Raw genomic sequence first — 24,067 nt, 5'->3', positions numbered from 1 at the left:
TGATATAAATTATGACTCTAACTAGGGCTTAAATCCAGAGAAACTTTAATTCTAAACTCATCATGTTGAAAAGCACTTACCTAAAGTCTTAGTAATTTCAATTTCTTTTGTAAGTAAAAGGAGATAACTACTGATATTTCAGGTGTGGAAGAAGCTTAAAACTTAGGGTGATAAACTTCCTTAAGTGAGAGGATGAATGCACACAAAATTGCCTTTCAACCTATCAAAGCTGATTATCAAATATTATAAGAGATTACTCATCTCTCCCTGTCCACCCTAAAGAAAACAACTATCACTAAGATGCTCTTCCATTAACCAGCATTTTTGGCTGATGGAATGCTTCGATAAACTGACTTACGGAAAGAACTCTGAAAAGTATAAAGTGCTATACAAACATAAGGAATTATTATTTTTAAAAAGGAAAATAGGAAACTCAGGAGTCACAGAATATTTTAAAAACAATTAGGAAGATATACAACATTGTCAAATGAGATTTACCACCAAACTATCAAGCAAACATAACGGAGCCAATTTATTTAAGAAAAGTTTTACTAATGCATTAATATTTGGGCAAAGTTATTGCAATGGGTGTGAAAGGCAGACAGACATACTGTTACAGGCTATAGAAAAACAAAAAGGGTTTTATACAATTAAAATACTAAACAAGCTTCTTGGGATTTAGATGAATGACTTAACAAATCCATAACAGAAATTAAATCTGGAAGATTAGATCCAGTTTTAGCACCTACAATATCACTGGAAGTAGAACTTTAAATTTTTCTTTCTTTTCTAGTAAATAAATTCCTTGGCTCTTCCCAAAGAACAATGCTCTCAAACCATAATGATTAACTTAATTTCAAGGTCTTAGAAAACACTGCCATGTAGGTAAAAGAAAAACAAATATTAACTTAGGTTTTGGGGAATTTTACTCAGGAAACATTCATATTATTTTACCTGAACTAATTACAAGATCTATGTGCATCCTGAATACTGAATTAAAATGAAAAGTTTATGATTCATAAGTTTTGCCAGTGGAAATAGTTAAAAATGAGCACATACATACAGTATTATTCCTACCAGATTATTTTCCCCATAAGTTATATTTATAATAAAGCCATAAGGAAAATGTTCATTACACTTGCTTATTACACATTAAGGGACAGAGCAAGGATGTCTATGTCTGATGGTTTAGCATCCACTTTATTGTGCTTACATAGTTTTAATAAAACAAGCAACATATACTACATCCTCCCAACATTCATGGCAATGCAGTAATGATATAAAATTCTCCAAGGAGAATCAAGGTAACTGGAAATCACATGAAATACTGGTTCATTTAGTAATAAGTGCTACATTAAAAACAAATAGCATTATACATTATCTTTCCAATGACTTCAATATGAGAAACCAACAGTAGAAACAGATCTTCTGGCAATCCTGTGAGTTCTTTGAGGTCTGGGAGATGTATCAGCAGGTCACAGGCATAGCTTAACCCTCAGCAAAAAACATGCCTGGAAGAAAAAACATTCTTCAATTCAGGGGAAATGAAACCAAACCTGGATATGACTTGCTGAAATCAAAAAACCACCTGGTAGAGATGACAGCATAAATACTGAGCAGAACCAATAGTCCTGGTGGCAGATAAGAAATGGATTTTGGATTGGGCTGATATATACAGCTCATCATCTTATTAAATTGTTTTGAATTAAAAAAGTGAAATGCTTCATTATATTTTCTCAGAAATAACTACAAAGATTACAGAGTCCTACACAGTTTAAAGACACAAAGTGGATGCTGAGTGACTAGATGTCACCCCAGGAGCGGAATTTTAGAAAGTTAGTCCTTGGAGTAGAATGGCACCGTGACTCTGGCAGCAGATACAAAGGAATGATGCTTGGAGAGGAGGTAGGGGACACTCTGCAGTTGGCCGGTGGACAGAAGAGAGTCCCATTCTGAGATGGACTCTGAAAAAGGAATCAACACAAGGTTTTAGAAAGTTATACAGAAATATTCAAATGTATGCTTTTACTCATCTCTCCTGAATCAACTGACACAGACTCATAGAACACTTTTATTTTGTGAGTCTTCTGGATTTGCATGTTTATATTGCATCTAACTCAATGACCTACATAGAAACCAAGTACTGTGAATTTAAATTCTTAAAAAGTCATTACTTTACTGTGACACTGAGCAAATCACTTCTCTTTTTTCACATGAGAAGCCTGACAAAGATAACATCAGATACTTCACAGGGCTGTGAGGGTAGAGAGATCAATGGCACATTTACAATATGTTTTCCATAGTACTTTACCAAAAGTTTAACAAAAACTAAAATAAATGAAACAAACCAAAAAAAGCTCAAGTGACAAAATGCTACTTTACTAAAGTTATCTTCATTTTGAAGGTTCCTTCATTAAAATATTCACTGGGTCCCCAAACACTAACTCTAATCTCCAGACAACTTGAAGATTAGAGGTGGGGAGCTTAGAGAAGTGTTATGTGGGACTGGTGAAGCAACAAGTACACTTTTTACAAGCATTCACATACACATTCGTACAGCTGTTTGACATGCCCCCAGCCCTTACTGGGTCCTGCCCCTGATGAGCCTACAGTTCTAAAAACACAATTGTGCTCAACAAAAACAATTGCAATTCATGAAACTATCCAGAAGTTTGTAATGTAAATCTTTCCCATTTCAAAAATTTCACAGTTGTTTGAACATTGATAGATTAGCCTCTTGTGTATAATTGCTCAAAACCCCACACTACCTCAGAAAAACATTCTGTTTAGCAATAATAGCTGCAAAATGAGTCATGACAAATGAATTGTGCCAAGTTAACGCAGCTGCAATTGATAAAACAAATTTATTCCAATGGCATATAACAAAAGCCACACATAAGGTTTCTGATTGCTCATTTTTAGAAATACCAGTTAGAAAATTGCAAATCAGACACTGTATGGACAAGTGACACTACATAATCCAAAGTAGTTTGTTATCTAAGGTTTTTTTTTTTTTAAATAAGAAGTAAGCATATGGCACAGGCACCATTATTTATGTTCTTTGGGTTTTAAGGAAAATTCAGGTGACATTTCCTGGTGCCAGAGTAGACAGACTTTAAGAACAGTGAGGTTAACGTCAGGAGTTGCAAATAAACTGAAGGGAAGCTACTAACAGTTTTATTTCAAAAGTGGTGAAAAGATCTTAAAGTAAAGGAGGGGGGAAAGTTCTCATTTTTACTACATGAAAGTTTCTGCTTTCTATGTGGTTCCTTCCACATCTGGGAAAAGTTGTTTATCTTTGCTACTCTCTGCCACTGTGCAGGGCACTAGTCATGACAGAAACCAGTTGACAAAGTCATCAAAAGTGGATCTCCAGGAAAACTGAGACTCTAACCTCCTGAAAGATCTGATACAACTTTGAGAAACTGACATAAATGAGGGAATACAAAACTCCTGTTCTAAAGGTGGCATTATGGCACTGTGGCCAGATGGGGCAGACTTAATGTTTCAGAGAGCTTAGAACACAATTGGGGAGAGAGTATTTTTGTAACATTAATGCATTTATTTACATGACATTCATGGAGGGCAGAGAGAGATATGGCAGCTACAAAGATCAGGTCAAGGCCCGGTCTTGTGACTTTATTCAAGAGAATACTCTTTCCAAAGGCAGATTAGGATCTTTTTTGCAATGATCAGCGAGCTGCCTTGGACCCAGAGAGGTTTGGTGCCTTGAGTCAGATCTTTATCCACTGTGGCCCCCCTCTCCATGTCATTGTATTGCCACCCAACCAAGTCAAATGATTCCTCTAAACATATTTTTAAACATGAGAAAAAAATAAAGTGTATGCTTCCCCCAAAGCCCTTAGGATTGCTTTTCTTGACATCCCAAATGCCCTGCATATACTAAGTCCTTAACAAAGGTTTGTGGAATTGAAGTGCTGGTACTCACATTTCTATGTGAACTGATTGATGGCAGGGCCTGAGCAGTCATGTGAGGAGGCTAGTCTAATATATAAAAATAATCTGACACAATATAGACAAAATTAGATTTAGATTTCTATCTAACCAAATTAAATTTTGATTAAGCCAGCTTTTACATATTATACTAATATAATTAATCATTTAAAGACAACACCATTCAATTATGCACCACCTCCCATATGTATGTATGTATGTATGTATGTATGTATGTATGTGTATATATATATATATATATATATTTATATGAAAGGTTTAAAGTTTTTTATATTTCCATGCAGTGGAAATGCTTATTATGATTAGGAAAGAAAAATCTTGTGTTCTGAATGAATGGAAAATACTTAAAAATGGAACTCTAATTTGTTTTTTACCTTAGACTCCATGGTTTATCTTCCACTGCTCATGCCTCTGTCTTCGTAAATGGTAATTTCAATCTATACAATATAGCTGTTAAGAAAACATACTCCTGGAGACTAAATGAGGTAAAAGAGTTGAATTTATTCACTTGTGTCATCACTATTGTTGATTTTTAAAAAAATGCTCTAGCTATGTTCACTTATTAATGTTCTTTGAGATAATTTTTACTTAACTCAAAAATATTTCCACTTTCTGATTAGTTTGAGATTTGGACTTGTTCCTCTAAATTATTCCTATAAAGTATCAAAACATCGTGATTAAAAATAAAAGATTAATAACCGTTGAGTAGGTTCACATGTTACTTATCAGAAGAGATTTTTGGTTCATTTTTTCCTCATTAATTTTATTTTTATGTAGTTCAGTATCATAGCTTTATAGATATGGAAAAAACAGCAATAAATGTAAGAATATGAGTCTTTTCCTTAACTCTAGAGTATAGTGAAATGACCACAATGGCTAACAAAATAGAGTTGGGATTTTTTTTTTTCCCGCAAGGGAGGAATATAATGGATAGAGATAACTGGATAGTGAAAAGAAGAAATGCTGAACTTACTTCTGAAAGTCTGAATTCAAATGTAACTTCAGAACTAGCTGTGTGAATCTGAACAAGTCAATTAATCTTTGTCTCAGTTTCTTTATCTGTAAAGGGAACCTATTAATATTAACTACCTCCCAGAGTTGTGAGGAAAAAATGAGATATTTGTAAAGTGATGTGCAAACCTTAAGTGCTACATAAATGGTAGTAAGTAGCAGGGATTCAAAGTCCCAAGCAACTATAATCTAATTACCAAATTACCTTAATTATTTATAATTTTATTTACCCAGTTCACCCATTGCTTTTCAAAGCTTATAGCTTCTGAAAATGTGCACAATATGTCACAGATCATGAAATCAAACATCTGGCAGCTGTAACTGATTTAGGCAACTAAATAGATGAACCTATGGAACTGTAATTTATTTGGATGACAAGTTCCACCACACACTGAGTTTATCCATTTCAAAAGGGCTTTTAGTTCAGATCTCTACAGCTGAAAAGAATTATTCATATCAAAACTAATATTACTACAAAATGCCCTCAGAATCACCAAAAAAAGATAGTCTCTAGAAAACTGAATAGTTTGAAAAATATAAAAAAAGTCAGAAGATACCAAAGAAAAGTAGTTTGTAGAAAAAAAAATGCAAGAAACATACACAAAAACTTTCTAGGGCAGGTGGTAAAATCAATATTACATTGTCTCCAGCCTTAGTGTTCTTATCCTTAACAAAAAGATACAACACGAAGTCCTCTCTCAATTGGGTCTGTCAGAAGAAGGCCCTGTGGAGCATAAATCTTCTCATTCTGTTCCTGAATATACTTGGTGATTTTCTTCAGAACCTGTCAGAAAGAAACAATCTTTTAGATTTTAGTGGAAGTTCTTTTTTTTTGGTTTTTTTGGATTTTTGTAAGGCATTGGGTTAAGTGACTTGCCCAAGGTCACATAGCTAAACTAAGCAAGTATCAAGTGTCTAAGACTGGATTTGAAGTCAGATCCTCCTGACTCCATAATTATCCAAAATTATCCACTGTGCCACCAAGTTTAAAATCTTTTAAATCTCAGATGACTGTATTAATCTAGTTTTGATACAGGGCATACTGAAGTTCCTATGGCTTCCTACAGTATTGTTATTTGCTTTTTACACAAGTAACAGTAGGTTGATCAACAGGCATTTATTTAGCACCTACTACATGTTAGCAACACACTGAGGATGCAAAGAACTAGATGGTTTCTGTTCTCAAGGATCTTAAATCTAGATCTAGGGGAGACAAGATGTAAACAATTATGTACAAAGAAGCTAAATACAGGACATACTGGAGATAATCAATGGAAGGAAACCACTGAAGGAACAGACAACTTCCAGAAAGAGTATATTCTTGTTTCTTCTACTTCCTCAAGATCCATTCACTATACAAATTCTTGCAATCTGGTCTTCCTTCCCACTGCTTCATGGAGTCACTATTCTATAGGTTTTTTTTGTTTTTAGGTTTTTACAAGGCAATGGGGTTAAGTGGCTTGCCTAAGGCCACACAGCTAGGTAATTATTAAGTGTCTGAGGCTGGATTTGAACTCAGATACTCCTGACTCCAGGGCCAGTCAGTGCTCTATCCACTGTGCCACCTAGCCACCCCCCCCCTTCTATAGGTTTTGACAGAACCTTTTTTTGTAGCATTTCACAACAATCACAGAATCTTATAGCTGGAAGGAACCCTAATGACAATCTGGATCAGCCAATACTTAACTAATAATCCCTTATGGAACAAACACTAATCATTTAGTCTTAATTTGAAAAGTATCCAGGAGGGAACCCAAACTCTCCCACCTTCCTTCTAAACTCTGATGGTTACAAGATTTTCCTTACATTGAATCAAAACTTGACTATAACTTCTAACTATTGTTTCCTGGAATCAAGCAGAAAAAAAAATGAATCTTTTCCACATTCAAATACTGTATGATCGCTATCCTATATCTCCTGAAGTCCTCTATTCTTCAGGCTAAAACTCTCCATCTCCTCCAACAGTGTAAATATATATTTTGTTCTGAACACTATTTTTGTTTTTTTTTAAACACAGATTAGAATAGCACTGCTCCTTGTTTTTTGGCTATGTCTTGATACTGCTTCATTTTGAGTTTGAAGTCTAAAAGTTCCCACATATTCTAGTTTCTAGACTACCTGGAGGCAGAGATTTGCCATTTTTTACCCTTGTATCCCTATTGCTAAGCACTACACATAGGAGATGCTTAAAACAGTGAAATTAACTGCATACAGTCAAAGTTTTCCTATTTTTCCTTAAAGAATATCGCTGATATTCAAAGAATGATTTTGTTAACATGATGCCTTCCAATATTAAGGACAGTTCTTTAGTTTCTCCTTTAAGCTAATTTTAGCGATTTTCTTTTTGACTAGGTAGCATAGGACAATTATTCTAGGTAATTATTATGACAAAGGTAAAATAGTTATTTCAAAACAGCAAGATTCTTTTCTTTGTAATATACATGACCTTTAATTTCCCAAAGGTTTCCATAGTAATTAAATTCCTAATACTAAGATAACTTGCAACAACATTAAGTGTGATACTAGCCTTTGACCCTGCCCACCCAAGTGAACTGACTAGAGTAATAAATAGAATACTGGAGTTTATTCATCTCAAGGAAAATGGAGACAATATCCAAACAGAATGCAAGGTAAATTCTACTAATTCTCAGTTCTTCAGATTCGATAAAGGAGATTCTGGGATTCAAGAAAGACATTTAAAGCTATTACAATATGAAGAGAATTGGATGATCCTGGGTTCTTGATGATTATTTTAACAAAGTGGAATAATCTCCTACCCAAGATGGAAAATCTCTAAGTATAGATCCAACAATGATTTTTGTATTTGAGGAATAGCCTAGATGAGCTAAGAGATTCATCATCAAATGGCTGGTCATCAAGTGATGCAATGTTTCAGTCCTTATAACTCAGAAAGGCTAAATATTATTAAGGTTTTGAGGAGATGTGAAAGGCATAGGTGGAAGGAGTGCTCTTACCAATGAAATCACAATTACAAAATACTGAATTATCAACTAGAAATGAGTAAGTCATAAAATTTATTACCAACTAGACAGCTTTTGCAATCCCTCTTCTGGCCTAATTTTCAAAAGAACTTGAAGTTTTTAAATATAAGGCTCCAATTTCTACATATTTCTTTAAATTAATACTTTCTGGAGATTTAAATCACTAGGAAAAAAACTGTGGAAATATTGTTGGAAATAAACTTTTTGAATTTAGGTTGGTAACATAGTGGGCCAAACTAACCAGCATATTGAAGACAGCAAACTAGATTTGTAATTATAAAGTTTTGTAAAGAATTTGTAATTATAAAGTTATTACTAGCTAGATTGTTTTTTTTAAAGAGGATGATAAGCATTTAAATGGTAAAATCTTGAAACAGTAGTTGGTTTGGAAAGGAGATCTACTGTAGTAAGCCCCAATAAATTTGTGTTATTATCCTAAGAGAGAGGGAGTTTTCATTTCTTCCTAGAACAAAAAATTTATCTTCAGTAATACAGAATATCTTCCTTCTTTCAATTTCAAGGAAAGTTTAAGTTCAATTAATCTTTAAGAAGCAAAAAGTCTTGCCTATCTCTGAATCACTACCTGTCAATCACCCTTAAATAATGAATGGAAGGAAGTAAGCCATAAAGATGGCTAGCTCAAGTCTCTCAAACTCTCCAATTTCCTTCTCGGTTCAGCCGCCAGAAATGGAAATTGGAGATTCGGTATCCCCTCACCCAAATCCATTAGAACTTAAGGATACTCTCTCAGAAAATGTCTGCATGACTGATTTCAAAGAAAGGATGCCTTCAGAAAAGCTTCCCTCCCTCTTTTCTTGGGTAGAGATTACTACCAGAGAAATAACACACCATTTTGTTCTATCAAATTCAACTTTTTGTTGGGTAAGGTTTTAATTTAAGCTTTAATAGCAATAATGTGCCCTTGGACACCAGATCAGAAAGAAGACAATTATGTGTGTGAGATTTCAAATCCTGTTAAGAAGCCATCACTATTCCAAACAAGGTGTTAAAAAAACCAAAAAATAATTTTGGTCCCTTCAGTAACAGAACAGGTTTTTATATCTTTCAGTTTATATCTTTCAGTAATGCAACAGTTTTTATATCATTCAGCACCCTAGAAAGAGCACATTGTATGTACCATTCTTAACTCAATAACCCTTCATCTTATGGAATTTCAGCCATTTTACTCACCATTTCTATTTCTTGCAAATCACATCATCCAACAAAAACTACTCCCTTCCTCAAACCTTTAACACAACCATAATTTGTATAATGTGCATTTTTAAAATAAAGCCTTTTAAAATTCATTAAGCTTTCTGAATAGCTAACTTCTCTGTAAGAATACCAAATTCCAGTAAGACTGACTGACCTTCAAGAGAAAAGACTAGGTTTATTCAAATGAACAACAATATCTCCCCAAACCCTTTCCCTCTTGGGATTTAGCCTTTTTATTAAAGGTAACAAAAGTTCTTGCCTTTCTATATCAGGGATTTTTTGGGGGGCGGGGATACACCATAGAAGTAAATAATCCCTTTTTATTTTATGAGCTAATATACTCATATTAGGACAGTTTTCAATATAGGCTTTCCTGTTCCCTAAAATCAATGAGATGGCAACAGAGATATAACAATGAAGTCCTTATTATTCCTTTACTTTTAAATAATAATATTTTACAGGAAGACATTTCTAGATAAATGTTTAAGGAAAACATCAAAATTTCTGGTTCTTTCTTTTTCCACAACTTTTTTTTTTTTTTTTACTACATGTAGCTCTTTGTCTTGATTTGGCTTATGGACTGCATTTACTTGGGATGCCAAATAATAGAAGAGACCCTTGATTAAGTAGAACCATAAGCATTATCAGTAGATATCTAAGTAGAAAAATATCTACAAGATCAACGTTTCTTTTGTGTTTGATACCACAAACTCCCTTCTAAAGTTTCAAATTAAGATCTATAATACTTTTTAAAGTGCTTCAACACTTCAATTAAGATTATTATTTCTAAAATATAAATCTTTTTAAAGAGATTTAAGTCTATTAAGATAAATAGAATTTTTATATATTCAGATTAAAATCTACCAGCATGACTAATATTTAAAAAAACTACAGTTTATGAAGATAATAAGCTAAATGTTGTTCATTTCTCAAATAATTATATTTATTGTTGTTGTCAGCCTGAAGTTTGCATAATTACTCTCCACAGAGAAATTTCTTCAGATATCTAGATAATTACTAAAGGAAGTCTACTACAACCTGACAAAGTTTGTCACCAAGTCTGAAAGAGAGAAAAGTACTCTATTCATGTACTACATATACTACTAAACACGAATAAGATATTTTGTGGTAATATTTTTACTTCAATTCAGAATAATATATTAGAGTATCAGGCTTTAAATGCCAATCTCCAAGGAAATTATTATCTAGAAATACATTCAGTGATTCTTCTCTTACTAAAAGGAGTACAAAAACATTGTACAATACATGATCAGGACGGGAAGATGCCTTATCCAAAAGCAGATATGAACCATTTAATATTTCTGATACCATGTGATTTAAGAATGAAAGGCTGTGACTTTTCTACTAGTAAATAAAACTAAGTTTTTAAGTCAAAAAATCTTCAGAGTTTGTTAAGTGCATATATTGTACCCATCAAATTATCTTGATATTTTAAAATAAACTGCATAAAACAGGGTTGCTGCTCAGTCATGCTTAATTCTTTGTGACTCCATTTAGGGTTCTTGGTAAAGAAAATGTGAGTGGTTTGTTATTTTCTTCTCATTTTTATAGATGAGGAAACTAAAACAAACAGGATTAAGTGACTTACCCAGGGTTACACAGCTAGTAAGTGTCTGAGGCTGTACAGTCATTCTCTTTTTTGTTTAAAAAAGCAATATATTAGCTGTGATTAACTCAAGGTCTTACTAGTTAAAAAATTTTTAGGAAAGCTGAATTAGGCTGTAAGCAAATACTTGAGCTAAATACTTGGTTTAAAAGTCTAGGAATGGTACCTTCATTTAGAAATAACTATTTTAGCTATGTTTCTGAAAGTCTAAGAGTACTCATTCTCATAAAGTGCTCTGAACACAGGAGCAAAAAAATTAACTCAAATACTATTACACTGTAAATGTCCCTAGAAAGCAGTTTTAAAACAAACCAAAAAAATTTCCCCAAAAGCTCTAGGCTCCATAAATATCTGGTGTGGATGTTCCTTCCACTGATGCAGACTGCCAGTCTTCCAATGGCTGGATAGGTGGTTTTTACAAATTGTAAATTTGTCACCTAGTGATTAGCCTCTCCACACTTAGCAAGGTCATTTTATAAAAGATAAATCTCACTGTTGAGCATATATCTGAAGACTTTTAAGTTTGAGAGCCTCCCAGAACACCATGTGCATCACAGACATAGTTTTTAACAACCTAGGTTCACTATTACACTAGGATGAGGCACCAGAGAAAGACTTTCGTGAAGGCAAGAACAACTTTACCTTCTCATAATGTGTTTCCATGCACAAAAAGATAGTATATGCTGTCAAACAAGCTAGACAGCCTTCAAGGTAAGATTGGCCCCCAAGCTTTTCTGCTTCTGCATAAAGATTATTTAGAGTACGAACTGTTTCTTCAAACTGCTGCCGATCAATCTGTAGGAAAAGCAGAAATGGAAAAAACACTTTTGAGAAATGTGTAGTCATTATTGTGTAATAGGTTATTTTGGATTTAAAGAAATTAGAACTGTTTTCTGATTAATCAAAACTATTAGCAAAGATCACAAGCTTTCCTTTTGCCTACCTGTGTTTCTTTTAAAATATCTCAATGTATACTGTTAACATCTCAAAGTGAACATGTGGTTCAATTAAACAAATTTAGTATAATTCTTTTCACTAAAACATTTCCAAATGACTTTTTTTTAGGTCTTTGCAAGGCAAATGGGGTTAAGTGGCTTGCCCAAGGCCACACAGCTAGGTAATTATTAAGTGTCTGAGGCCGGATTTGAACTCAGGTACTCCTGACTCCAGGACTGGTGCTCTATCCACTGCACCACCTAGCCACCCCCAATCCACATGACTTCTTGATCAATATGTGAGTTCCTTATGATCTCCACGTCTGTCTCCCAGGCATAATATTTCTTTTTTTTTAAATTTAAAATTTTTTTTGTATTTCTTTTTTTAAAAGAACGTTTTATTTATTTATTTTCCCAAGTACATGTCCCAGGTATACTATTTCAAAATTTTTTTTAATCCTTCACTGTTCCCTGTTCCAAACAGACTTGTCACCATATTCTGCATCTCTGGTCTGTATTACAATGATTAAAACTTTGATCAGGTATATATTTTGTCTTCTACAAATATATACATTTCTTCCTTTTCTCAGATTCCTTGATAAAGGAGTTGCTGCCTAATTCCTTTTCTTTCATTCACTCCTTAACCCTTTATAATCTTGCTTCTGACTTCATTACTGAACTGAAGTTCTTCACAAAATTACCAAGGATTTCTTCACTGCCAAATCTGTTAATCATTTCACAGTCCTAATCCTTCTTGAGCTTAACAGTCCCTTCCTGAATATTTTTTTTTCCTCTCTCTGGGTTTTCATGATGGTACTCTCTCCTATTTCACCTCCTGTCTCTTTGCTCCTCAGTCTTGTTTGAAAATTTTTTATTCATTTTGAACTTAAAAAGAACATCTCCATATACACAGCACAACATAAAATGAGGATTCAATATAAAACCATGAATTTTAAATTCATACTGCTTACTTTTTTTGAAGTCTTTGTTGGTATTTCCTCCATTATCATGTTCCCTAACTGAGGGTATTCCCCAAGATTCAGATCTGGGTTCTCTTCTCCCTCTACATTCTCAGTAACCTCATCTGCCTCCAATCCAACAATCTCTATGCAGCTGACTCCCAGGCCTATATGTTCAGTTCCAGGTTTTCCCTCAGATTTTAGTCCAACATCACCTATTGTCTATTGGATATTTCAAATTGGAGGTCCTGACATCTTAAACTCAGTGTGTTTAAAACTGAGTTTCTTTAGTTTTTCCCTTAAACCTTCGTTTCTCTACCAAATTTCCTTATTTCTATTTAAGGCACATTCTTCTAAGTCTTCCAGGTTTGTAACCTTGGCATTATTCGTGATTCCTCACTTTTCCTTAATCACATATCTAATTGTTTGTAAAATCTTGGCTTTTTTACCTTTACAATATCTTTTGCAATTTACTCCTCTCCTACAGCCTAGTACAGGCCCTTATCACCTCTGGCTTAGATTGTTATAACTGCCTTCAACTGATCTCTCTGCCTTAAGTCTTGGTCTATGCAGATATTGTCCATCCTACACCCTTCTGTCAAACTAATTCTCCTTAGCGCAATAAGATGGCACAGTGGATAGTGTCAAGACCTGGAGTCAGGAAGAACTTCAGCTCAAATCCCACCTCAGAAACTAGCTGTAAGACCTTGGCTACGTGACTTAACCCTGTTGGCCTCAGTTTCCTCATTTGTAAAATGAGTTGGAGAAGGAAATGGCAAACCACTCTAGTATTTCTGCCAAGAAAACCTCAAATGGGGTCATTTGGACATGCTTGGAATAACTGCACTTTTGTCTGATTGATTATATCTAGGTTAATACCATTACTTCTAACTTCTTTTTATTTCAATCGATATAGAATCCAGATACAAAAGTCAGTTTGGTCACTTGCCAGTTTGACTAGTTCTCTTTCAATTCTCTTTCCCTGCAATTCAAAGTACTTAAAACTAAACCACATTCTTCTTATCATCAAGTTATAATCTTACACCTTTCTTAAGGCACAATCAGTATCTCAAGAGCTAAACTTTCTCTCCTCTATAAGATCTTTGGCATGAAAATAGTAGAACCTTAAAATCTTAGATCGGCTACATAACATGATAGCTACAATTATTACTTCCTATTGAATTGTGTCTATCAAACCCATGAAATAATAAGGAATATATAGCTAGTTACAAAATGTGCCTGCAAAGTTAAAATGTAGCAAAGAAGATCCTTTAAAACCAAAGTTGCTTCAAAATATCTTGTTCCTTTATGATCAGAACCACTCAGCAAGAGCTAGTTATGCTGAAGCTGTGGATAGAGAGGTCACTGTATATTATATAGAAGAGAATGAATTGAATTTTATAAAAAGCAGGAGTCAAAGAACCATTTTCAAGGTTTTTAAAAATTCTTTATAAAAAGAATAAAGGATAAAAAAGTGACCACCAGCAGTAAATACAGACAGCACACAGAAGTAAGAAAGGACTCTAGGGAACATACCTAGGAATTTCAATCTCACTACTTTATCTTCACACATTTGGGAGAGAACTTTTAATGCCCTACTTTGACACTTGGGTGGATGATATCAGAGCCACAATAAAAGAGAGATAAGAGAAATACAACCTAGCAGAAATTTGAGCTAAGTTGGGTTGAAAGAGTGAAGAAAAGTAGGAACCAAGTTGTATGATGCCAGAATTTTTTATATTTTTGATGATATATATGATGAAAAGCAAAGAACCAAAATCTAATCAGTTTTCTCTCCATAATTCTCTTATTTAACTGAGTCAAAAAATTTCTTATTTTGACTAAATTACAAAAACTTCTTAAGAATTTTTTTTAGATTAAAAAAAGAATTTTTTTAAGAAACAAAGTCAAATAAAAAGAAACATTCTAATGGAGACTGTGGGGAAAAATCAATTTATATCAACAGAACTCTTCAGCCAGTAACTAAAAAGATGTAAGTATGTTTAGAAAATGGAATTTCTTCAGCCCATGTTTAGAAGTACTACAAAACCTAAAATATCAGTTTTCTCTATATTAACTTGCCAACTTTATACTGTTAGGAAAGGACAATCAATGCCTCCTGCAAAGCAGTAAACAGAATTTCTAGGGTAAGGGAACAACAACAACAAAAAGAGGTCTTTCAAACTGCCAGCAAACAAAGCAAGGAAAATTTAACCCTGTAATTTAAATTTAATCTTAACACATAGACATAACAAAGCTTTCAAAAATGCCTGTTTAAAGTATAAGCTGGTGTTTTTGTACAAACATTTTAAAAGAACTGCCCCCAAAGCCACACTTACCCAGCACCATACATGATTCTACAGAGTGTTCACTAATACAAAGGATTTCAAGATTTTAAAACATCAATTTCCTGTTAAGAATGAGCAGAGACCTTAGTAAATTTTGTTGCTGTAATCAGGCTATAAAGTGAAGGTTCTGCCACACACAGAGACTTAGAAGACTAATGTCTGACTACATATGCACATTTAGCAAGTGACTATAACTAAGCATTTGATTTTTAAGACCTGTAAACAAGTCTTGTCATATCCAAAGTAAACGGCAGTGAAAAAAGGAGAACCTCTACATTATATGTGAGTTTGATATTCTGAATTTGAAAGTTCATACCATGCAGTCCTATGCTTCCATTTAATAAATACTAGCTGTGACACAGGTTGGGGCTATAGTAAAACAATCTCTGCTCTCAAATCACTTATGTAGGGGAATAATAGAAGCTACACATGCTTGTAATCAAAAACTGTCATACTGAAAGGTACAAATTGCCACAGGATGGTTCAGGAGAGATTACATTCAGTTTGGGAGAAAGACAGGGCCAAGTACATCAGGGAGGGCTCAAGAAAGACTTTTCAGGATTGCTTGTGTGATTGGATTTTCCACAGGTGGCAACTGTGGGGAAGAACACTCCAGATGGAAGGAATAGTTCAAGAATGAGAGCAAAGGTAAGAAAGTAGGGGGTAGCTGGATAGAGTACCAGCCCTGGAGTTAGGAAGACCTTAGTTCAAATCCAGTCTCAAACACTTGATACCTGTGTGACCTTGGGCAAGTCACTTAATTCCATTGCCTCACAAATACAAAAAGAAAGTGGATAGATGGGAAATAGACTATAGTCTACTTTTTTCAAGAGTGTAATGAATATGAAGGAAAAAGGGAGACAAGGATGGAAAGGTAGGTTAAGGATATATTGTGGGATACTCTGAAAGGCTGTGTTTGAACTTAATTTTATATGAGAGGGAGATTAACTAAATGTTTTAAATGTGGGAGTCACAAAATTGGAATTGTGCTTTAGGATTAATTTGGCAGCAGTATATAGTATTGCTTGGAAGAAACATGAGTTTCAGAGGTCAATAACAAGGCTGTTAGCAGTAATTTTGAGGAAGTGGCAATTAAAGAGCAACAAATGTAAAAGAAGAGATATGAAAAACTTTGTGTAGGTAGAGAGTGATCTTATGAACTGAGTTGAGAAAATCAAGGCTAAGAACAAAACCAAGAATCTAGCCATAGAAAAATATCATTGAGAAGCAACTAACCTCTATGATAAAATACTGATCAAGCTGACTTAAAACTGATCAGCTGGCAACCTTTAATGAGGCAGAAATAAGAATCAAAGTCCATCTTGAGCCCAGATAAAAAGGGAGCTTTGAATGAGTTAACTGACATAATTATAGAATTACAACTTAAATAGAATTTTGAGGTCATTTAGTCCAAACCCCTTACTTTACAGATGATGATCTAAGACTCAAAGAAGTGCAATGACTTGATCAAGCAGCAGAGAAAAAGTTAAATTTGAATCCAGATCCTGATTTCAAATCCAGCACTTTCCCCTCTGCCACGATATTTTCCAGCTGGAGACTGAAGAGAAAATTTGGTGAGAAACACAACGTAGTTCTGGGCATGCTAAGTCAGAAATGCTAGAAGAGGATCCAGATCTGAATGTCAGTCAGAAAGCAGATCTAGGAATCAGCATTGTGGGAGAAAAGTCAAGGCTTACACACCATGAGAGACATAGTAAGAAAAGGGTACAAGATAATCAGAGACAAAATCTTGGAGACTGGAGTGAAGGAAGCTCAAGGAGTCAAGAGAATAATCTATGAAAATGAAGAGAACCATAAGAGTACAGGGTCTTAGAAGTCAAGAAGAGAATTTTATGAAAAGTAAAGTAATAAATATTGCAGTAGAAGCCAAAGACAATGAAGACCAGAGGAAAGGCCAATTGTCACTTAGAAGGGCAATGATGAATGGACAGATTCAGCAAAGTTTTGGGAGGCAGTGGAGGTGGAAATCAGATTGCTAAATTTCTAATTCTCTTCTGTCATAGATTTTTAAAGATAATTAATTTTGCCTAATCATATGGATTTTAACATTTAAAATATGCTATAGTGTTTCTTATTAAGAAGCCAACTCTATTTACTTAATGCCCCTCAAAAGTCCAGCAGAACTGATTTCAATGCTGGTCCTTTAGAAAGTTTATGGTAGAAATGGCAACCTTTCCTGCTTGGTTGAGGCATTATTTACTTTACGATGACTGATATTTTGCTGAATCACAGCTTCAGGATTAATAAGAACCTCAATATTTATTTGACATTTCACAAACATGTATGGGTTAATCCACAAAACATCTTTATAAAGTGGCTTGATTTTCATTTTCAAGATGAGAAAACTGAGGTGCACGGTGCTAATCTATCCCTGGCCTTAAAGGAAACTGAGGGAGGGGCAGAAATTATAGTAGGGTACTGTAGATTTGCTACTCCTACTCTGAATGGCTAGGCTATCCCGTAGAGCAACCCTACTGATTTCAGAATGACTTTATATTAGTTCTGTAGGAAATTTCTCAAGTACAGACTCATCTACACCCACAGATTCCACGACCATAGTTCCTTAGACTCACACCCACCACTTGCCTAATCACCTCAGAGTAAACCATCCACAAGAGGAAAACAAAAAAACAAAAACAAGCAACCAAACCTGATTCCATCTAACCACCAATTGACCTCAGTATCGGAAATAGCTAGTATAGCTACACCCACTCACATATATAAAAATACTGTTAATAAACCACACCTAGTCCATGGCTGCTATATAAATATTGCTAGTTGTATTAATGGAGAGTATTAGATAATATTGATACTATATGGTGTTTATGTCATTCGTGATAAATATAGTAGCATACAATATATAATACAAATACTATATACATAAATACCACTATAGAAGAATTTATGTAAAAGTCATGGACTAAGTATGGCTTATTAATGGAGTATTATGCGTGTGAACATATACATAAGACATGGAGCATATTATACATACTACTAGTATAGAAACACATGTACAAAACACATATATGCGTATCTACACTACTTTTGTAGGATATTGGGGGGGGGGAAAGGAAATATATGTGACTGTTCCACTGCCACAGTGCAGTTCAAACAAAGCCTCCTAGCCGACGGCTGCTCTGCTCCACGGAGCGGGGCGCCCGGAGTCGGCAGCGCGCCCAGGACCACCGCCACCCGGGCTTCCGGGCAGGCGCCCTGCCCCTCCCCCCTCGCGCCCTGCCTCAGTTTCCCCTTCGGCGAACCCTGGAGCAGGGCCCCGGCCCTCCCCCGGCCCTCCGTACCCGGTTCTCCAACTCGGCGGGGAACTTGGTCTGGAACTGGCACCGGGTGCCGCTGCTGTAGTCCCGCTGGATGAAGACCTTGCCGGACACGGGCGCCTGCTGCGGCCTCATGGCGGGCGGGCGGGCCGGGCCGCGCTGCGCTGCGGGGACACGACGCCACGGTTCCCCTCAGGCCCCCGGCTCCGGCCGCGCCCGGGGAGCCCGGGCAGGGGCGCGGGCCCGTGACAGCGGCCCCTCCGCCCCCGCCCGCCCCTCCGCCCCCGCCCCGCGCCCGCGCCCCGACCACCCCGGGCCGGCCCGGCCCACCCTCGCCGCCCCTCTCCCGGCCCAGGGCGACACCGACCCGCCTCCTCCGTGGCCCTCCGGCGGCTGTCGCGCGGCCTCGCCCCTCACTTACGGCCTGCCGCAAACGGGCCTCCTGTCCCCTCCCTCCCCGGAGCCCTCCCCCCGCCCCGCCGGCCGTAAAGCGAAGCGGCCGCGATGGCGCCCGAGCCGGCTGGGCGGGGCTTCCCGGCCAGGCCCCGCCCGGGTGTCGGCGCGTGGGAGGGGGCGGGGCGGGGGCGGGGCCGACCCTGCCCCTGAGTCACCGCGGGCCGCCCCGGCCGCCGCTTCCTGCTGCGCATGCCCGCCGGCTCCGAGGCCCAGCGGGCGCCTTCTCCGGCGGAAGCTTCTCGAAGGCCCGGACATTTTCTCCTCATCTTCTTCGCCCAGCCTTGCCTTTAGCCCTGCGGCCGGCTCCAAGTTGGCGCTTCAAAAATGCGCCTTGAATGGAAAATGTGACCGGGCCACTCCAGGGGAGGGTTCACCACGGGACTCCCGGGAATGTGTCGTATTTTTTTATTTTTAAGTTGTTTTTTTTTTTTTTAGATTGAATTTTACGATCTCCCAACCCGTCACTGAGAAGGCAGGTAAAACCAACCCCAGCCTTCGGGGATGTGTAGTCCTGACACGCGGGCACTGGCCTTGGCCCAGGCCTCCCCGCCAAGATGGCGCCGGCAAGAAGAGCTGGCACAGGGCCGCCCGCCCCAGGCCCCCCGGCGGGCATCCTCGGGCCCCGGCCGCCCCGGCCGCCCCAAAGCTGGGGAGCAGAGAGCCCAGGGCAAGCAGCTCTTGGGGCTGGGCCTTGGTGAAGGCCGGAGCCACGCCGAGAATTCCCTTTTGAAAAAGGAAATATTAACAAAACACAAATTCCAAGACTTCCGGACTATGTTTTTTTTTTACTTTATTTTTTTCACATTATTACAATAGTCTTGTAGTAAAAAATAAACATAATCCCTTCTCCCCTTCCTCCCACAAAGAGAAACCTCAAGAAAAGTAAAGTGGGTATTCAGACAGCATCAGCTCTGTCTTTGGCACAGATAGAATTCTCTATCATAGCCCGGCAGAGAAATTGTTTTCAATATGTTTTTGCTCATTTCCCTCCATGCTATTCCTCCCCACCTCCATTTATTGGATTTTCTTTTTCCTCTCTCCCTGTTCCTCCTCAAAAAGGTGTTGTATCTGACTACTCTCCCACAATCTGCCCTCTTTTCTATTACCTTCTCTCCCCCATCCCCTTTCTCTCATTCTTTTCTTCTCTGTTTTTCCTCCAGGGTTAAGATAGATTTCTATTCCCTATTGAGTATGTATATTATTACCTCTCTGAGCCACTTCAGATGAGTATGAAGACTCTCTCATTCCCCACTAACCTTCCACCTCTTCCACTTCATTGCAAAAGTGTTTCCTAGCCTCTTTCATGTGAAATAACCCATTCTACCTCTCATTTCCCTTTTTCTTAATACATTCCTTTCTCACCCATTAAATCCATCTTTAAAATATACCTTCATAATCAGTTCCCTCCTGTGTCTTGTCCATATATATGCTCCTTCTAACTGCCCTAACAAATGAGAAGGTTCTATGAGTTATCAGTATCATCTTCCCAGGTAGGAATACAAGCAATTGAACATCATTAAATCCCTCATTTTTTATATAAATATTTTATTTTCCAATTATATACAATAGCAGTTTCTATCATTTTTGTAAGGTTTTGAATTTTACAATTTCCCTTTCCTCCCCCCCCACAGAAGGCAGTCTGATAATCTTTACATTGTTTCCATGCTATGTATTGATCAAAATTGAATGTGTTGAGAGAAAAAAAACCATAACGTTGAGGAACAAGTACACAGTATTAGAAATAGCAAAAGTATATAGTACATAAGACAACTTTTTAAAGAAAAAATTGAAGGTAATAATCTTTGGTCTTTGTTTAAAATCCCCAGTTCTTTCTCTGGATTCCAATGGTATTCACCATCATAGATACCCTAAAATTGCCCCTGATTATTGCACTGATGGAATGAGTCCATCACCCTCATGTTGTTAAAATCCCTCATAATTTGCCCTTCCCCTTCACCTTCTCATGCTTCACCTGAGTCCTGTACTTGAAGATCAAGCTTTCTGTTCAGCTCTGTTGTTTCAACAGGAAAGTTTGAAAGTCCCCTATTTCATTGAATTGGACTATGTTTCTGCACAGGTGATAGACATCCCCAAACTCATTCTCCAGCTTCAGTGAAACTAATTGGACAGATAAGAATAACAGCACAGGGAAAGGGATACCAAAAAAATAGAACTACAAAGCTTAATATGATTTTTTTTTTTGGCAAGGCAATGGGGTTAAGTGACTTGCTCAAGCTAGGCAATTATTAAATGTCTGAGATGGGATTCAAGATTTGAACTGAAGTCCTTCTGTTCTTATGAAATGAACTATGTAATAAAAATTTAGTTTCTTATGTAATCTTGTTCTTTATGTATTGAAACATTTGAGTTTATTGATGATTGATTGGCTGGTGTGCTTTCAGAGGTGTTGGGAAGGAACTCTTGAATGTTGATCACTTCCTTTATCAATTTAGCTAACTCCTTGTCTGCAGTTTACTTAGAATATTGCCTAGAACAGAGAGGTAAAACCCTAGGACTGGCTGGCCCCATTGGGTGCAGGACACTTCTGAGAGCTGCTGAGTCATATTAAAATGTTTCTGGGAAATAGTTAACAAAATAAATAAAAATAAAACAAAACTTAGATAATATTATTGTATAGGGTTTCTTTTTAGGGTTTTGCAAGGCAAATGGGGTTAATTGGCTTGCCCAAGGCCACACAGCTAGGTAATTGTCTGAGACCAGATTTGAACTCAGGTACTCCTGACTCCAGGGCCGGTGCTCTATCCATTGTGCCACCTAGCTGCCCCAATGTGCAGTTTTCTAAGCCAATGTGCATCATGCAGGGATCCTGATGTATAATTTAATGGCCTCATTTCTCTTTGAGGTTGACATCATAGGCCTAGGGCACTGAGAGTTAATGACCTGTTCAATCCCACACAATCAGTATAGATCACAGGAAACTTAACTCTTCTTGATTCCAAGTCTAGTTTTGTATCTATTGTATTATACTAACTCTTGAAGTTCATAATTTTAAAAAAGTTACAAATAATCATATTGTTTAGCCTTAAACAATGAACATTTAGAATTAGTAGATCATGCCACTTGGGAGCATTCTGATCTCCCCTCATATACTATGTTTATTTTGTTCCTCTGTGATAAATTTGTAATAAGGCATTTCACAGTCATAACCTGCAACTCTACCCCATATAGACAAGCATAGTAGATTGGAGGATGGATTTGGAAAGAGGAAGACCTGGATGCAAATCTCATCATAGATACTTATTAGATGAGGTCCAGAGAAATTAAGTGATTGGTCTGAAGGGTAATTATATGATCCCTCAGGCAAATCACTTAACTTCTCTGGACCTCAGTTTCTCATCTCTAAAAATGCTGGGATAGGACTAGATGGTTTCTAAGATCCTTTTCAGTTATAAATATAAATCTAGTTCTATAATTGTATGTATATTTACTCTATGGTTCCTTTTGCTCCAATTCTAGGTTTCCCTAGGAGTATCAGAATCTGACTCTTGTTAATAGAAATAGTAGCTAACATTTGTATAGTGTGCTAGGAACTGTCCTAAGTACTTTACAATTATTATCTTGTTAACTCCTCAGAAAAACCCTGGGAGATAGACACAATTATTATCTTCATTTTATAGAGATGAAAACTGAGGGATAACAAGATTAAGTCACATACCTAGTAAGTGTTTGATTTCAGGTCTTCCTGATTCTAGGAACAGCACTCTCTCAATTTCATACCTAACTGCCTCTAAACTACTTATTTTTCCTGCTTGGGTCCCTTCAATCCCCTGCAATGAAAGCATTTAAAAATAGGATAGGAGAGAAAGGAGCAGAAAAGGGACCTGGAACCTAATCTACAAGGTATTAGTGTTAAGCTGCTCAACTGTCAGGGACCAAGTACTCAAATCCTTGCTCTGTGTACCTCTACTCAGACTCCATTGGAGTCTACTGGACTGTCTTAGGACTCACTACTCCTATCTGGGGACTGTGCACCTTGGTCTGGCATTTGCTGTCAATTTTCCCATCTCCAAACTGCTGGCCCGCCTTCCCTTACTGGAGTTCCACAGTAAACCTGTTTCCTGGTTTGTCCCAGAAACTCACTACATTCATCTTATTAACATCTATCTGCCTTTACTTCTGGCTCCTGCTTCAATCAACTTCTATACTCTTATGGCTGGATAGTCAAGAAGTCTTTTCTTCCTTTTATTCCATATGCTCTTCAGACCCTTGGCAGAGGAAAGAATTATTCTACTTTCAGAACTGCTTCTTACATTTGTATTGGTGTCTTTTTCCTGTGCTAGATTAGAAACTTCAAGGGGACAGGATAGTGTCTTATCTAAAGTTTCTATTCCCTTAGTTATTAAAACAATAGCAAGTAAATTCAGGCTAACTCCTTTTCTGCAGTTTATAGACTGCATACATATTTGTCTTATTGTGTTTGCTGTGTACCTTCAAGAGGAAACTCTGGAAGCCTCTAGTCAGCACACACACATATTACCTTCCAAATTCTTCCAGGACACATTCTCATACGAATATATATACTTAGTCAATGGAAAGATCATTCAAGCTGGGGTTGTGCTGATAACAGATGAGTGAGAGCTGATTGTTAAATTTCATTCTAAGTACACCTGGGAAATCTGGAATACTATAAATCAGGGTTTGCTTTGACTCATTTTGTGGATAGTCTACAGATCTAAGAAAGTGGCGGAGAAAATGTTGAAAATGCAGATTAAACTTGAAAGTGTGCCATGTGCATATCCCACCCCCCTCCAAGCTGCAAAGCCAATTATCAAACATTTACTAGCACTTGCCTGGATGTAGATGTTGAGCAGCACATAGATGGACAGTGATTGTGTTTTCAATTTGTTGACAAACTAATTGATTTATACTCAGCTTGAGAGCACTGTATTTGATTGTTTACAACCTAATGGTATGAATTTAGCATTGATGCAAAAATGCCAAAGTAACTCACAACTCTGGAAGTGCAGGACATCAGAATCCTTTTAGTATCTTAGGTGGATAGGAAAATACACTACTAGATTGTATCACACAATTAACTTGGCTGCTAAATTGACTCCTCATCATCATTATCAGCTGCTGCTGGGCTTCACCAGGAAGGTCATTTAGCAGCTGTCAGACTGGACTAGGCAGATTGTTTGGACACTGATCAATGACTAACCACTTCCTTAGCTAGGTAGTTACTTGAAGCTAGGCAGACATTCATAGCTCAGTGGAATATTCAC

General features: G+C 37.0%; 1 protein-coding gene across 2 annotated transcripts; it reads right to left on the bottom strand.

The window, feature by feature from the left end:
* Nucleotides 1–506: 506 nt before the first annotated feature.
* GOLGA7 (golgin A7) lies at nt 507–18,816 on the bottom strand. 2 transcript variants are annotated; one of them, XR_012473243.1, is made up of 7 exons: nt 18,736–18,816; nt 18,393–18,532; nt 11,473–11,625; nt 5,669–5,770; nt 4,350–4,412; nt 3,950–4,023; nt 507–1,964 (listed from the first exon to the last, which is right to left on the bottom strand). XR_012473243.1 is itself a non-coding variant. In XM_074208995.1 (6 exons), exons 2-5 carry the CDS (start codon nt 18,501–18,503, stop codon nt 4,365–4,367), a joined length of 414 nt encoding a protein of 137 aa, XP_074065096.1. In that variant the 5' UTR covers nt 18,504–18,532; nt 18,736–18,816; the 3' UTR covers nt 507–1,964; nt 4,350–4,364. The 2 variants fall into 2 exon arrangements, 1 of the variants encoding a protein (XP_074065096.1); XM_074208995.1 differs by lacking the exon at nt 3,950–4,023.
* Nucleotides 18,817–24,067: the final 5,251 nt, after the last annotated feature.

This window comes from Macrotis lagotis, chromosome 1 (genome assembly GCF_037893015.1).
Source record: "Macrotis lagotis isolate mMagLag1 chromosome 1, bilby.v1.9.chrom.fasta, whole genome shotgun sequence".
In the NCBI taxonomy this organism is placed as follows: domain Eukaryota; kingdom Metazoa; phylum Chordata; class Mammalia; order Peramelemorphia; family Peramelidae; genus Macrotis; species Macrotis lagotis.
This window is presented reverse-complemented; position numbering and strand designations above follow the sequence as displayed.